The sequence below is a fragment of the Parastagonospora nodorum genome (assembly GCF_000146915.1).
Source record: "Parastagonospora nodorum SN15 chromosome Unknown scaffold_11, whole genome shotgun sequence".
NCBI lineage: Eukaryota > Fungi > Ascomycota > Dothideomycetes > Pleosporales > Phaeosphaeriaceae > Parastagonospora > Parastagonospora nodorum.
Window position 1 is genome coordinate 1,017,601 of NW_001884559.1, and position 15,591 is coordinate 1,033,191.

The following is a 15,591-nucleotide window of genomic DNA, read 5'->3' on the forward strand; positions in this document are numbered from 1 at the left end:
TTTCGTGCAATACTGTTGTGTAGTAACTGTTGACCATGCAAATTGATAACTCGTGTTGGAGGTGGATGCGCTCGAACTGTCTCGAGATTATGAAGGTCCAATTGGGTATCTACAACTAACAATACATACTTTTAACGCCTGAATATGCATACCTTGAGCGGACCTGACGAGAGACGCTTCTAAATGAGCCGCAAGCAATCATGCGGTGGCTTTTCCCTTGCCCTTTCCCTCGAATACCTGCGGCTTCGCATCGTCCTCTGAAACATCTTCTTCTTCCTCGCTGTCGCTCATGAACTCATCGTCCTCATCATCCCATCCAAACATCTGGCGCTGCTGTACAGGCTTCGAGGACGATGCTGCGGCCTTAGTATCGTCCTCTTCCTCGGAGCTTTCCCTTTGCGCAAGCAGCATCTTCTCGATGGCTTCTCGTGTCTTGTTCTCTGCCTCCTCCTTATCCTCCACCCATTTGCCATCCAGACGGGCAGTACCGCGGCTGTTCATGAGTTCGTCCTGCTTCCGCTCGGTGCTAGCCACAATGTCTTCCCACCGCTTCCGTCGCTCCTCTTTCTCTCTTTGCTCCATTTCTGGCTTGATAGCAAGGTACTCGGCAAGAACTTTAGCCTCGGCGACAGTGCGCAGCCGTCGTCCATCTAAATTTCTGGATGATGCGTTTGCATCACCACCTTGCTTCTTGCGCGACGACATGCGACCACCCTGGGCACGCAGAATCGATCCGAAACCACCTTTTCCACCGCATAGTGGTACTGTTAGGCGGAGCGAGAGAAATGTGTCGGATGGCGAAGAGAGCAGTGACGACACTGGAGACTCGTCATGGCTCACAGCGCGGCGCGAGTTTGTGGTGAGGATGTAGGATGAGTTCTGCACCCACGGCGCGCGTTCGTATAGCGTGTCGTATATGGATGTGAGTGACGCGTCTTTTGGCGATGTGAAGGCGATGTCATGCCCTTTGATGCTGTTCACGATGACCGTGATTGGGGATTCAGTTGTAGAGTCCATAGTGGCGGGTTGTGACGCCTAAAGTGTTTGTTTCTTCGGCAGATCTTTGCGCGCGATAAGCGTCTGCAACAAAACGCTCAGTTGTCGTCAAGGAGAGCCGTTGTGTGGTGATAGCAAAGTTGGTAGGCGGCGAATGTCGAGACCAGAGCCAAGCATTTGATTCCGCGCTAGCATGGCTCCGCCGCGCTAACTTTAGGCGAATGGCCTGTGCGCTACGCACTCGTCCCCCAAAATGCTCCGTCTATTGCGAACTTCCTCTCCATCGCCAACCTACATCTAACGCCAGCATCCCCGAGACTTCTCGCAACCGTCAAGATGCTTATTCCCAAGGCCGACCGCAAGGCGATCCACGAGTTAGTCCACCTCCACACCATTCAGCACTGCGGCGCAACCGAGTTGGGGACATTCACACGAAATATCCAATCTTGAGCTTGAGCTTCATTTGGCCCCTCCATTCTCGCTTCTGCATGAACTCTGCTAACAATTGCTCTCCAGGTACCTCTTCCGAGGTTAGTATCCCACCCTGTACTCGGGCCATGGCTATGGCACAAGTGAACAATTTCGCGGCTCTGCTGCATATAAGGATAGGCTGACACACGGTCACCACAGAGGGCGTTCTCGTCGCAAAGAAGGACTTCAACCTTCCCAAGCACGGAGACATCGACACCAAGAACCTGTTCGTCATCAAGGCTTGTCAGTAGCCCCGCTTTCCGCTAGCGCACAAGCGTGTCTAATATGTCGCAGGCCAGTCGTTGACCTCCCGCGGATACCTCAAGACTCGCTTCTCATGGCAGTACTACTACTACACCCTCACCCCTGAGGGTCTGGACTACCTCCGCGAGTGGCTCCACCTCCCCGCCGAGATTGTGCCCCAGACGCACATCAAGCAGCAGCGCTCTGCTCCTCCCCGGGGTATGCTCGGAGGCGGTGACGACCGCGAGAGGCGCGGAGGAGGCCGTGGTGGACGTGGCGGTGACCGTGGCGGCGACCGTGACGGTTACCGACGCCGTGACCAGGGCGAGAAGGGCGAGGGCGGTGCCCCCGGCGAGTTCAAGCCCGAGTTCCGTGGTGGCTTCGGACGAGGCCGCGGTGCTGCCCCTGCTTCTTAAGCAGGTCTCTACTTGCTTGAGGAGTAAACGGATACAAGGTCATCTTCATGTCGCAACTTTACTGCATTCACAAAAAGGGATCGGTCACGGTGGCATACGGCGAAATGAAAGGATGATACTACGAATCCATTGTCCGCTCGGGAAGCGCTTTCGCACCCGGAGCAGGTCATGTTCTCAATGATACCCCAGTACACTTCAGTGGCTGTTCGCTTCGTGATGATCATGTCTATCCAATGCTTTTCGTCTGAAGCTCATGTTCTCATTAAAATGCTCAATGTCCACTCTTCCCAGACTTCATCAAGTCCCCGCCACTCCTCATCCACATCGATCTAACCTGCTCAATCGTCGTCGACTCACCCATCTCCTTCTCCACCACTTCTCTTGTAATCCCCAGCCTCTCCTCTAATCCTTCCTCGCCGTCCACCTCATCATCTCCAAGTCTACTCCTCCCCAAAATCGCAATGTTCCTCGTACTCGGGATCCTCAAATGCTCTTTCTCAACCTTATACCCCATACTCTCCGTCAAGTGACTGACCCAACTACACAGCCCCGCATACGCACTAGGCTGCTTATTCTCCTTCTTGCCCATCACATTCGGATCTTCCTGGACATACTTCCTATGCACGGGCGCGCGAGTCCTCGCCCCGCCAAAATCATGACTGCAGCACGGAATCGCAATGAACGGCGACCTCGACAGCGACGCAATCAGCGGCGTCCACGGCGTCAACTCATCCGCATGATTGCTCACAACGAACGTGCCCCTCGGAAAAACACCATCATGCTCCACAGCCGCCGCGTCGCCATCCCGCTCGCCCAGAACGCGCGGGACGAGCAGCATCTCCTTCACCCTGTCCTTGTCCTCGCCAAACGTCGCCCACGTCTTACGCCGCCTCGCATCGAACCCCCAGCCGTTCCACCCCTCCGCATTGAGTATATACACCAAAACCCCGTTCCCACAGCCAATATCCACGAACCCGGGAAACGCTCGATCGACCCGTACATGTCGCGCCACAACTCGATCAAAAACGCCGCGATGCCCAGGTCCTCAAACACGTGTTTCTCCGGGCGGCGTCTGCTCGACCCAGCCGTCGATCAGGGCTTTTGCGTACTTGCCCTTTAGGTACGCGTATGTGTCTTGGAAGCGCTTTTGCGGGATGATGACGTCGTGGTGCACGCGCTTCTTGTACCCGGCTTGTCGGCCTTTGGCGTGCTTGTGGATGATTTGCAGCAGCATGAGGGCGGTACGCGTCAGCCGGGTGTCGAGTGGGTGGGTTGGGAAGAAGGCGAAGTGGATTGAGAGGGTGCCGGGGGAGGGGAGGATGGATTGATTCGGTAGATAGGTGTATAGGATGCCGAGGGAGCGGACGGTGGGGTGGTAGAAGGGTATGTCTTCTGGGGCTTCGGCGTGGGGGATGTATATGACTAGATAGCGTTCTGCCTGGACGGTTTCTTCTTGCCCGGCGGGAGTTGTGATTGCAATGGCTTGGGTTGATGTGTAGAGGTGACATGTTTGCATCATTGGTTTGTCCAGGTTGGGATTCCGGGGGATGAGTTTTCTCACCACTGTCCATTCGAGGTCGTACCCCTCCACTCCGCCTTCCACAAGCCGGGGCTGACATTCGGGTCGCAGGTGCTTGACTATGCTAGCTAGATCTTCAGGCGTTGTGGCTTTGGGGTTGTACGTCGCATCTGCAAAGCTCTGATACGATAGCTCAGCACGGGCAAGGTGTGAAGCAGTCAAGTTTGGATTTTCGAGCAGATTCCGACTGACGTCGAGAAAATACTGCGGTGGGAACTTGGCAGGTGCTGCCTGAATAATAGTCCATATCTCGGGCGGTAGTCCAGATATGATTTTCGGGGCAGTTGAAATGTCGTATGGCGAAAAATTGTCCAAATTTGCCTCCGGTGGAGCGATTGTTGCTGAATTGACGTCCGATTTTTCCATGTCTGCCTCGGTTACATGGGTCTCCAAACTAGTTCCATTTCTCTTGTTCTGCTCATCTGCCATCTCTTCCTAATGGCGTGGTTGACCCAGCCGTTTGAAAATGAGATGTTATTCGTGAGTCATGCGACTTTGCTCCTCACAGACAGGACACACGTTGGAAGAAGTTTGCAAGCAAATACTCTCTTAGTAAACGGCTTACCCGACAAGCCTTCGAGTTTCGCAAAATTATGTTGTGAAGTCCCGGCTATGATGTTGTGCTGAAATGGTAGTAAAAGTCAAGCGAGAAACATATGGCTGTACCTGCAGTAGCGTGCAAGCCCGCTCACCCACGAGCAACTTACTATACACTAACACCAGCAAAAGAATGTTAGGACTGCATATCTCAGAATATAAGTGTAGTAAGAAGGTATCCAAATTACTCTCTTTCTAGAGATGAATTAACAAATTATTACTTTCATTGGCACACGTAGGCCTAGTCAATGATGCAAGCAAGTGTGGATGCGCTGCCTGAGGCGTTTGTTATGTATTTGTAGGTGAGAGAGACGGAGCATAGGCGCTAGCAAGCCCGTTTGCACTTCAAAATTGATACACCTGGGCCAACTAAAGGTCTATATGAAGACAAGGAACTTTACACGAAGTATCTTCTTAGGCCGTTGAGAAAAGGTCTCGTCGTTGAATCGATGCAGCGCGTCGTATGCTCTATGCTTCTCTATATCTGACCGAATCACTCATGCGATATAAACAACGCTTCTAATGCAATCCCACCTCACCCACCCTGTCATTCCCCCCTTTACCGTCCATAATAATGCGCCATCTCCAACCCCGCCCTCTTAAACCCACACTTGACATAAAACCCCTCATTGGCCTCACTACAGTCCAAGATCGTCTTATAGCAGCCGACCTTCTCCGCGACAAAGTCGAGCGCCTGGATAATGCGGAGCCCCAGCTTCTTGCCCTGCTGGTCCTTGGCGACGGCAATGTCCTCAATGTGCCCGACGAGGCCGAGCTGGTGGATGAATTTGCGCTCGACGATGAGCGCGCCGGTGCCGACGATGGCATTGGCGCTATCGGTGATGCAGAGGAGGTAGTACGTGTCGTTGCGCGCGGACATCCACGTGTAGCGCTCGTTCCATTGCTGTTGGGGGGAGGTTAGCTAAAGCGACGGATTTGAATTGAGGTAGAGGTTGCTAAAATTATCGAAAGGGTATATTAATCACCTCCTCAGTTACATCCCCGACCGTCGTCAAGACTCGCAATACATCCAGGAAGCCCTTGTGGAAGTCGTCGCGCTGTATTGGGCGGCACCCGTAGCCTTCGGGCAATTGCTTGACGACTTCGGCGGAGATAAGCTCCGAGCTGAAGAGCGGGGTCGAGGCGTCGGAAGACATCGTCTGAGGTGTTTGGGGGCTTCAATTGAGATAATGGTCGCTGGAAACGCGGTTGAGGGAGGGGTGCGTAATGCGTGTTTGAGAAGGGCTTATCGATAAGCCGGCGGTGTGGGGATTGTGGGACAGAGGAGGGGACGGCGGGATGAATGGAAATGGTATAATTGCTGGAGGAAAGAGACGGTCTGGCAACGAGTGACTTAAAAAAATTGGGCTCTCTATTTTTTTGAACACGCTGAGAAACAGCTCCCATGCTCAGGCACAGCAACCTATAAATAGACTGCACGTCATGATCGCCCACCCTCGTGTTCAGGAACAGCGGCCATCCCAGACATCCGAAATACCTCGCACCATCAGAAGTAAATGTCTTCAAGATAACATATTAAATGAAACTAAGGTGCTAAGTATATATGTAGACATGTCGGTCGTAAATCACATCTTTATCCCAGATGTCTGCTTCTTCTATACCTATATTCCCTGCTCTATCATCCATCTCTCCTCCATTATTTAACGCCAACAACCCTCGAATCCCTCATTCGCTTCCAAGCCTGCAGAACTTCCTCCCCCTTGACCTCCCCACCATCAACGTCCAGTCCCACCGTCTCCGCCAACGCCTCCGCGAGTTGCGCAATCTGCCGCTGCATGGCTTGCACCTGGTCTTGCATGCGCGCCACTTTGTCCTCAGCATCGTCTCTTTTGGCGTGTTCGCGCTCACATGGCTCCGGCGTATGTGCAGGTGTCGGAAGAGCACCGGCCGAAGTATCCTGCTTCGGCACTGGTTTCCTCTTAATCCGCTGCAAGTCCCTTAACTTCCTCGCGCGCGTCAATTCGTCTCTCGACGGCGATGGCGTAGCGAGAGGATGATCGTTGACGGGCACTGGTTTCGGCGCTTTTGGTGAGCGCTTCGGGCTCCGAGGGGACTTGGGAACTGGCGTGGAGGTAGAGCGGTCTTGGGGTTCGAGTGTCGAGATGATGTGTTCGACAGCAGGACTAGCGAGTGGGTTGAGCATTTCCTCGGTGAAGGAGATAGAGATGTGACGGGAGTGGCGTTGCTTGATTATAGGTAATGTAAGTGGTTGATATCCCGCTGGCGGTTCAGTTGGGATGATGATTTTGAGATGGCGCGCTCCTTTCGATGTGGTCATTTCCTTCGCACATGATGGTACTGCAGGCCGGTTGCGTGCTCGCTGGGGAGAGCCTTCCACAGAGCCCACACGGGCAGCGAGGCTCTTTCGTTGCTTCACCTTGAACAGCTTCATGCCCTTCTTCTTCTGCTCTTGCGTCACCGCCTGAGGTGCGGATGGAGGCCCAGTGTTCTTAAGCCAGAAGCTGAGGTCATTGAGCCCCAGGTTACTACTAGCTGTGATGGCATCGTGACCCAGAATTGGTGGCGCAAGTCTGCCCACGTTGGGCGACCCGATCCAGGCAGCATGTTCCACCCGGGGGAGCGCCGAAGTCCTCTTTTTGGCAACGTGCAGGACGTCACCGTCCGGCTCGTAAGGCGAATATTCACCTTCGGCGGCAATGTTGAAGTCGCTGTCCCGCACCCTCAAGGATTTGGGGCTTGTTGGAAAAGCTGGGTTGGTAAGGCGTTTCGGGCTCCGATCTGGTACCGGTGGTGGATCATTTGGCAGCTCGAGTTCCTCGATGGGATATATGGCAATGGGCTCGAGGAAGGACTTCCCCAAGCTCGACTCATCAGACACAGGCAGCGTGACGCCTGACAACTTCGTGGACCGGTCCTCTGATTCAGCCACTGAACCACCTCCTTGGCTCTCAAAATACCTCTGAATGACTCCGAAAGTACCAAACTCGGCAGATAACTCGCGGTCCATGTCAACAGGTACGTCGCCAATTGTCTCAATGGTTTCAGTTGTTTCTTTGCGGCGATGCTCAGCTACCCAAGGCTCCAGTGGTGCGTGTCGAGGTACATTGATCTGCGTCGAAGTGATGAGCTTAAAGGGCGTCTGGCGTCGTTGACGTTTCTTCTCCGGAGATCGAGGTTGGTGACTGGCTAGGCTTGTACTACGGAGGCTGGGGTCTTTGCTTGGATGGCTGACCGACGTGGCAGTACCCGGCTCGTAAGTGAGGATTTTGCCGTGAGGCGCCGAAAGCGAACGCCGATGTGACCTTGAGGGCATGTACACTTCTGGAGACGAAGACATGCCAATCTCGGTTGAGTCAAGCTCAGCCACTGTTTCATGATTGAGGGTGGAGCGCTTGCCGAAGGAACTCGAATTTGTCGACGGACTGTACGCAGGCTGACTTGCGATTGCGGGACTTCCGCTGGCCATGCTGCTCTGTCGAGATAGTGGGCGAGAGTAGTTCTCGCTTTCGGCACGTGATGGTCGACTCATCTCCATTGCCTGGCTCGACCGCAGTTCGTAGTTCCGCGGAGTATGATTGATGAACGTCCCTCTTCTCCTTTGCTGGCAGCCAAACTCATCAACGAAATGCAACGGGGATGAAAGCTCAATAGTATTTTCCTCAGCGCCAGCAGTAGTCGAGGAGTTCGTCTTGTCTTGAGTACTCGTCCCAGACCTGCGCTTAAGCGATGTCTCACTCTTCCTCTGCTGCTCCTTCATCTTCTCGACCTGCCCCGCATACTCAAGAGCACTAATACCAGGATGCCCAAACATTGGAAAGAGATTCAAAAGGCTATCCGTGGAGCTGGACCGAGAAGAAGAAAGCATCTTCGCAACCGGGGTACCAGACCGCTCTAAAAGGGCTCACGCAACCGCCCAGCTGCAGCTCGCCGTTTCCTCTTGCGAGCAAGACACACCCGTCAATCAATGTTTGGCTCGAGAAAACGTGGTACAACCACGAGACTCGCAGGCGACAAGTGACCGCATATGCAGTTGTCGTTGTATCTCACCAAGACTGATGGACGCTCGTTGCAACGTTAGCCAGGGGCTTCGTGGCGACGTGCATACAAGCGTCCTGCGTGTCAGAAATTGTCCTGGACCTGAAGGGAGGAGCGGGCCTGTTGTGTGACGCAGGGCGGTAATCGACGTGTTGGGATGCAGTTGTCTCGACGTGGCACCAAAGTCGCACGGCGGCGTATTGAGCGCTGGCTTTGGAGGGTAATCGCGGGGTATGATCGAGCTGAAGTTGGGGTAACTGGCAGACGGGCGCGACGGGATATGTCTTTGATGATGTTGGGTCATTGCATGTCACGAGAAATGTGAATTCTTTGCGCGGGAAAGTCGCATTGTGCTAACGACACACCAACAATTCTTCAACCGCGGTCAGACATGCCCTTAGCCGACGACAGATTGGTACTTGGTGCCTTGGAACGTGGTACGAGAGGAATGTGGTCGGACGAGCATGCGGTGTAACCAACAGAATCGCTCAAAGGGAGGATGTGCTTCCGATCTCTCATGCGCAACGAAGATGAAAAGCCCCGAAAGGATCGTGGATCGTGCTCCAACAATCGATGAATCGCACCAGCGAGCGTTCAAAGCTGGACAGGGGAATTTCTGGAAGTCGAGATAATTTTGTGCACATGGCGTCTGCAGCTCGGTGCGACTCGAGGACGAGTCAAGGCGGTAAGCGATAAGTTGCGATCTACAGATTTCCACATGGTTACTGACGAGCCACGTCGAATTGCACGCCACGAAGGAATCCCTCCTTATTCACGTAATAATGCAGACCGCTCCTGAGCCTACGGATGCAAGTCACGGCACGTCCAGCGCACAGGCGATCGTGGTCGGTCTGATCTCGGCCCCAAACGCCGCGGGCTTTGTGGCTCGTGAGAAGATGTCGTCAGCTTCAAGCCGCCGGGAAGAGCAAGCATGCTTCTCCTGCCCATTACTTTCAATCTACCAATGCGAAAAGGCCTGTGCTACATGTACATGATACAAGCTATATAGTGTCAAAACACCGTGCCGATGCTGAAGCCGTGAAAAGTCAGGCCATGGAAACGCCAGATAGACAAGCCAACGCAAGTGCTTGCCTATTATGCAAATATGCTCAACTTCACCCTTCATCTTCTCCAATGTCTATTACTTCCGAGCTTATCCAGTCTTCGGTTTCTTTTTCTGCTTGATAAATGGGTTTGGCTTCCGCCTGATCTTGGGCTTTGCCATGGCGGCCAGCACATGTGTAGGACCCGCCCCGGCGTCAGCGCCATTTGGTGCATCTGCACCGGGAGTGGCGCTCTTTCGTGCAATGTCGGAAGACGCAGCTGGTGTCGATCGACCACTACCACCATTGAGCGTGTTCGATGCGGAATCTGACTGTGCATCTTCCATGTTTATGTCACCATCATCCTGCACATCGCCAAAGAGGTCAAATTCGTCCTTGTCTTCAGCTTTGCGCTTCGGGTGGTGGACAAGACCTGGCTCCTCCTTGATCTCCTGTTTGACTTCCTGCTTGATCTCTTGCTTGGTGGGTTTGCGGTCCGATTCGTTTGACTGGCCACTTCCCGAGCGACTCATAGGTTCAGACTTGATCTCAACTAGCGGTCGATGCGGCTGAACATAGCCCTCTTTAGGAGCAGGGAATTTGCTCGAATGCTGGTTGAGCATCTGGGTCAGGTTTCCAGTTGTGAACCGCTTCCTCTCCTGGGCATCTTCCACCAATCCGCGCCAGAACTCGCCACGACTAAGCGATGGCGCGTGGCCGAGCACCCACATAGAAGACTTCGCACGTGTGAGACCGACGTTCATACGTCGAATGTCCTCCAAGAAACCAAGGCCTCCCCGATCGGAGGCTCGCACACAGGAGAAAATGATGATCTCGCTCTCTCGACCTTGAAAGGCATCCGCGGTATTGAACTCAATGTCTTCGATGATTTGGGCTCCATAGACGGACGCAAAGCGTGTTTTGAGCTCCGTCAACTGACTTTTGTACGGAGTGATGATGCCGATCTTGCCCCGGAAGTTGTAGTCGGGAAAGTCTGAAGTCAGTCGGTGATACAGCTTCATCGCTACTTCAATCTCGGCGCGATTGATAAGCGAGTGACCCTTTGGCGCGGCTGATTGTTGGCCTGCCACGTCAAAGAAACGGTATGGTCCAAACAGCATACTCTGATGCCATGGTTGCTTGCGGATAGTCGCCATGTCCCCACCGTCCATGAGCTTGCCGTCGTAGAACTCCCGACTAGGAAACAAGCTGATCTCAGGATGCATACGATACTGCGTGTCGAGTAGATGCACATCATTAGGATGGTTCTTCTCCATACGAGCGAAAAGACTCTGCGAGTACTGGTGGCGCGATGCCACCTTTGAAAACACCGTAGGTGGCAATTGCTTTGGATCACCGACCAGCACGCACTTTGCGCAACCGTACTTCAGAGGAATGAGAGCACTCAGCTCAACACACTGCGCAGCCTCGTCAATGATGACAGTCTCGAACTCTATACTGAGTCCCTGGAACATCTCGTGTCCGGAACCACTAAGCGTAGCACAAATAATATGCGCATCGTTGAGGATCGCTTCTTGCGCCCTGCGGCGGCTGAGGTCTGAGTTACGACTCTGGAGCCTCTCTTCGTCCTTGCTGTTGTCGATTTGTCTACCCAGAGCAGCCTTGCGTTGACGCAGCGCAAAAAGATCGCTCTCAAGCTTTGCCGCAGCATCGCCCTTTAACTCTCCACTATCTCTTTGCGCGTTTCCGTTTCTCAACTGCTCAGAAACCTGCTTGTGTTCTTCGTACATCTTGCTTTTCGCTTCTGGGTCTTGCCCTTTCCCTTGACCTGGATCTTGACCGAGCCTCTTACTGATTAGGCCTTCTAGACATACGTCCTGTACAGCTGCATTGAGCTTGTCTTGGCGACCCAGACGTACAATGTTGACTTTCCGCACTTCTCCATTGAGTGTCTTGATGCCGGCCTTGAAACGCATGACCAATTCGTCAACAGCAGCGTTACTGGGTGCGCAAACCAGTAGCTTCTTGGAGGCAGTTTCTGAACGCTGCTGGCCAGGAACAGTAATGGTTGTGCCACGATTGCGGAGGCTGTCTGACAAAACTGCTCCCACAATCGCAGTAATTGTCTTGGTTTTACCAGAACCAGGTGGACTGTACCACGTTAGCATAGCCTAAAACAGTCAACACATTAACGCTTACCCTTGAATCAACGTGAATGCATCGTTGTCAATCGCTGACTTGATGGCTTTCGCCTGCGCCTTGTTCACATTGTAATTCTGGATCAGAGGCTCGGTTTGCTTGTCACTGTATGTCAACAAAGGAGATGGCCTGGCCTTGATGATCTCGTCGCACAAGTCGTAGTACTGGAGACCCTTCAATGCACCGTATTCGCGCTCTAAGGTCATGATGGACTGGACCTTTAATCCGAATACGGTATTGTTTGGCTGCAGCGAAGACGAAAGCGGGTTTGCAGGTAAGACACGATACAACACTTCGATGTGTTGCCCTTTCCTCTTCGCTTTGGAGACTCTAGCGAGACAAGACGGCTCATTTGCCGACAGTTTTCGAGACACTGACAACACCACAATGTCGCCCTCACCAATCCGCATCTCCTTGTTCTCAGCGAAGGTCATAGTACTTCCAAGTTCCTGGAACGCATCGACGCTAGCTCTTGACGTTATGCGGACTTCATAGGGCTTGGCCTGGTTCTCGTCTCGTTCCTTGACAAAACCTTGCCATGCTTCAAGCGTGAGAAAAGCTTCGAAAGTAGACTGATAATCGTTGGGGGTGCGAAATGTTGTAGGAATCTTGGAGTACATTTCTGGGCGTGCTTTTGGTGGATAATCGCCTTCGTGGAAGTAGTCCCAACCAAGGAAAGCCCGGTGGAGAGCGGTCAGATCAGGCGCAAGGCGAGCACGCATGTCTCGAGCAGAACGCACGGCCCTCTTCTTCTTGGTAGGCATCTGGATCTTGACCTCGTTAATGATGTTCGTCTTTGGTCCAGCCTTGTTCTTGGTCTTCTTGATGCCGAAGATCTCTTCGTCGAGATCACCATCGCTGTCTTCGGACTCATCGGATGAGTGCATGAGGCCTTCTCCCTTCGCAGCCTGGTCTTTACCTAGGACACCTAGACCTTCTAGGCCTGAACCTGCTTCTGCGATGTGCGATGGTATGCCTCGAGCAGCTCTTGCTTTCGCGATGGCAGCGGCCTTTTCTTGTTCGCGCTTCTGCTTCTCCAGCTGGCGCTTCTTCTTGAAATCGTCTTGCGCCGCAGCCTTCTGAATTTCCAGAGTCTTAAGTTTCGCGGTCTTGGCCTCCGCAGCCTTCATCTGCTCTCGTTTTTGCTGGAATGCACTCGCACCTGAGGTTAATTGAGACATAAGGTTGCCTGAAGTTGATGCCCGGTCTGTACCAGTTGACATCCATTTGCTTATCGAGGCTTGCTTTGGCTTGACCTCTTCCTCCTTCACAAGAGGGCGACCAAGATGCGTCTCCAGAGCCTGCTGCAATTCGGCCTGTTGTGTCGCACTAAGCTTGGCGCGAATTTCACCAGACAGGATTCTCTCCATGTAGGATAGAGTGTCCGCTGTAATTTCGATGGACACGTTGTGAAGGCGGACAAGAAGCTTGCTGATCAACGTGACGGATTTACTGGATAGGAACTCGTCCCGCAGACGCAGCCATCTGGCGAGTCCGTCCATAGCATTTGCGGGTTCAGCCAGAAGCTCTTTCAGCAAGTTTGACTTGTTACTTCCTTCTTCAGCGTTAGCTTTCAGGGCGGCGACCAAGATGCTGTATTGGTCGAAGAGCTGATCTGCGAACTGCATCGTGTCTCGGCAAAAGTCCATCATCTGCTGCTTCTCGTAGAAACCCAAGTTGCTCCACGCTTCTGTGGTGGCGAAAATCATTGTGAGCATCTCCCATTGGCCCCTCCAGAAAGTCATGGTAGTTGCTATTTCGCTCTGCTCGAGGCTTCGAGATCGCAGTATACCATCCTGCGAATTGCACATGACATCAATAATGTCAGAGCAAGTCTTGATCATGCTAGGCGCGGGAGCAAAAGCTTTCCTGATCTTGACTTGGCGGATCGAGTCGGAAATCCCGCCCAATGCATTGCGGTAATAGGTCCTGAGGACGTGCTGCAGAGCGTTTCGACGTTCGTCTTCTGAGCTGATGATCTTGAGAAGCTCGATGACAGCACTCCTCGTGTCTTCAGTAGATGAGAAAAGGAGGGAGATGATAGCGCTAGCTGCACTTTGTTTTTCAAATAGGGCCTGTAACTTCGCCGGGTGAAATTCTGATAGTCGTTCGACAATGTCGGTGATGGATTGGGAGAGTGTCTTGAAGCGATCGTTAAAGTGCCGTACTGTCGCGGGCACTTTGTCGACTCCCGCCTTCATGGACAATGGCTCAAGACCAATGAGCGTTCTGCCGGCGATCAACAAGTGCGTCGCAAGGTCAAGGTTGCTGGCGTCGATGGCTCGGAGGACTGTCTTCCATATGGCGGTAGATGAAGGCGTCTCTGTAGGTGAGGGCTGCTTTGCGTTGATGAGCTGTCTCTCAACGACCAGCGACTTGGCCTCGAGCTGGAAAGCATACTGAATCACAGATAGTGCCAGTTGTAACTCTTCCTCGTTCTCCTTGCTGCCATTGAAGCGCTTCAGGTTGCTGACGATCAGATCGATGTAAGTGGTGAGCATCTCCAGCATGCCGTTTACTGTGGGCTGCCCAACAAAATCGGTGTGTTGTTTGTATTCGCCCATGGTCTTGAAGGCGACAACAAGGACTCGCATACCTTGCTTGAAGCAATATGATCTTGCCAGTGGTGTGAAGTGATCCAACTGATAGCGGCCAAAGAGGGCGTTAGCAAATGGTCGAACCGCAGGGCCGAGGTTAGAGACTTTGATGGATGCAAGAAACGGGGGTATCCAGCTGAAGGCAGCCTCGAGGTTCTGCTGGTCCTCTGGAGTGTATGTGACTGCCGTCAACAGGTGCTTCAAGACAGGGCTGTTGAAGACCTGCTCCGCCACATTCGCAATGGATGGAGTAATGGCGTTCATGCCGTCCCAGAAGTCGACCGGGGCCTTTTCGAGCAGCAGCTTCATGGTAGCTACCAGCTCAAAGAAGCCTTCTGAGAAGCCTTCCGGCCTTAAGGAGAGATGGTCAAGCATCAATCTGTAAAAGTCACCGTCAAGACTACGAATGTACTCTGTAATGAGCTCCTTGTCCATCCTTTCGATAATGAGCCGTACGCCGCCCCAAAAGAGTGGCACATAAGACATATCCAGATTGGTCATCTGCACCTTCATCATAACATTGATGAGATGGTCACGCACGGCCCATTCGAACTCAGACTTCAGCAAGTCTCGCTTAAACCCCACCCATGACTTGGTCGCCCAGTCAAGCCGTCTCGCGTTCTTACTGAATAAGAAGCGGGTCATGGCTGGAAGGTATGTTTGAAGCTTTAGGCGCTTCTTCGTCTGGACCAAGTCGAACGGCGTGTCAAAAACTTCTTGGAGTAGGCCTTCGTCCCGAATCATGGCATCGCAGCTCAATGCTTCAAAGAAGGCATACGTGCTTTCTGGTGGCAGCAGTCGCATGGGTCCTCTCTTTCGGCTCTGCTTTGCTCAGCAACCTGTTGGCCTCCTCCAGTCCTTTCCGTATGCGGCCCAGGCAGCTCTCGTCGACCAAACGCATGAAATCGACGATATTCTCCTCGTCGTAAGTGTCGATCAGCCGTATCCTCCACTCGGGCCTGGACATGTAAAAGACCCTAACGCAGACTTCACAGCTCTCCATGTGCTGGTCGACTCGATTGGTGAGCCATTCCTTGTGTGGTGCCGCCTCGTCTCCGTCATACGCGAGTATCTCCATGGCCTTCAATGCAGACCATTTGCGCTCTTCGGCCTCTTGCAGTTTGGTCTTGCGGGCTTCGAGCTCGGCGGGATCGGTTTCGGGCGGATAGTTGGCGACGTCTTCGGGGAAGTATATTTGATCATCTTCGCCGACGCGTGGGCAAAAGAGATGCTGGTCCTCCGGTAGCGCTCGGAGCTCACTGTATGCATAGAGCTGGTTAGACGTGACCACTGGGGATGTCTCGCGTAGGAGCATCATATCATGCCCACGCAACTTACCTGATCTTCTCCACAACCTCAGCCATTGTGTATTACCCCAGGTCGTGCGTCACACGCAGCCTGGTATGCTCTTCTCAGTGCCCTACAAGCCCATGCAATCACGCATCGCCCACGTCCAGTCCTTTGTAAAGGCG

At 53.2% G+C, this 15,591-nt stretch overlaps 7 protein-coding genes across 7 annotated transcripts; 1 reads left to right on the forward strand and 6 right to left on the reverse strand.

Annotated features, from left to right (window-relative positions):
• Nucleotides 1-198: 198 nt before the first annotated feature.
• On the reverse strand, nt 199-1,017 carry SNOG_07749 (hypothetical protein; the record flags this gene model as incomplete). Its single annotated transcript, XM_001798028.1, has 1 exon — nt 199-1,017. One exon carries the CDS (start codon nt 1,015-1,017, stop codon nt 199-201), a length of 819 nt encoding a protein of 272 aa, XP_001798080.1.
• Nucleotides 1,018-1,278: 261 nt separating this feature from the next.
• SNOG_07750 (hypothetical protein) lies at nt 1,279-2,307 on the forward strand. Its single transcript, XM_001798029.1, has 3 exons — nt 1,279-1,380; nt 1,622-1,710; nt 1,762-2,307. The coding sequence occupies exons 1-3, from the start codon at nt 1,333-1,335 to the stop codon at nt 1,835-1,837; spliced, it is 213 nt and encodes a 70-aa protein (XP_001798081.1). The 5' UTR covers nt 1,279-1,332; the 3' UTR covers nt 1,838-2,307.
• A 90-nt stretch (nt 2,308-2,397) lies between these two features.
• Nucleotides 2,398-3,128, reverse strand: SNOG_07751 (hypothetical protein; the record flags this gene model as incomplete). The annotated part of the gene is made up of 2 exons (XM_001798030.1): nt 2,398-3,045; nt 3,084-3,128. The coding sequence occupies 2 exons, from the start codon at nt 3,126-3,128 to the stop codon at nt 2,398-2,400; spliced, it is 693 nt and encodes a 230-aa protein (XP_001798082.1).
• Nucleotides 3,129-3,171: 43 nt separating this feature from the next.
• SNOG_07752 (hypothetical protein) lies at nt 3,172-4,134 on the reverse strand (the record flags this gene model as incomplete). Its single annotated transcript, XM_001798031.1, has 1 exon — nt 3,172-4,134. The coding sequence occupies one exon, from the start codon at nt 4,132-4,134 to the stop codon at nt 3,172-3,174; it is 963 nt and encodes a 320-aa protein (XP_001798083.1).
• A 727-nt stretch (nt 4,135-4,861) lies between these two features.
• Nucleotides 4,862-5,459, reverse strand: SNOG_07753 (hypothetical protein; the record flags this gene model as incomplete). Its single annotated transcript, XM_001798032.1, has 2 exons — nt 4,862-5,206; nt 5,289-5,459. The coding sequence occupies 2 exons, from the start codon at nt 5,457-5,459 to the stop codon at nt 4,862-4,864; spliced, it is 516 nt and encodes a 171-aa protein (XP_001798084.1).
• Nucleotides 5,460-5,959: 500 nt separating this feature from the next.
• Nucleotides 5,960-8,095, reverse strand: SNOG_07754 (hypothetical protein; the record flags this gene model as incomplete). The annotated part of the gene is made up of 1 exon (XM_001798033.1): nt 5,960-8,095. One exon carries the CDS (start codon nt 8,093-8,095, stop codon nt 5,960-5,962), a length of 2,136 nt encoding a protein of 711 aa, XP_001798085.1.
• Nucleotides 8,096-9,472: 1,377 nt separating this feature from the next.
• Nucleotides 9,473-15,434, reverse strand: SNOG_07756 (hypothetical protein; the record flags this gene model as incomplete). The annotated part of the gene is made up of 3 exons (XM_001798034.1): nt 9,473-11,474; nt 11,523-14,904; nt 14,951-15,434. The coding sequence occupies 3 exons, from the start codon at nt 15,432-15,434 to the stop codon at nt 9,473-9,475; spliced, it is 5,868 nt and encodes a 1,955-aa protein (XP_001798086.1).
• Nucleotides 15,435-15,591: the final 157 nt, after the last annotated feature.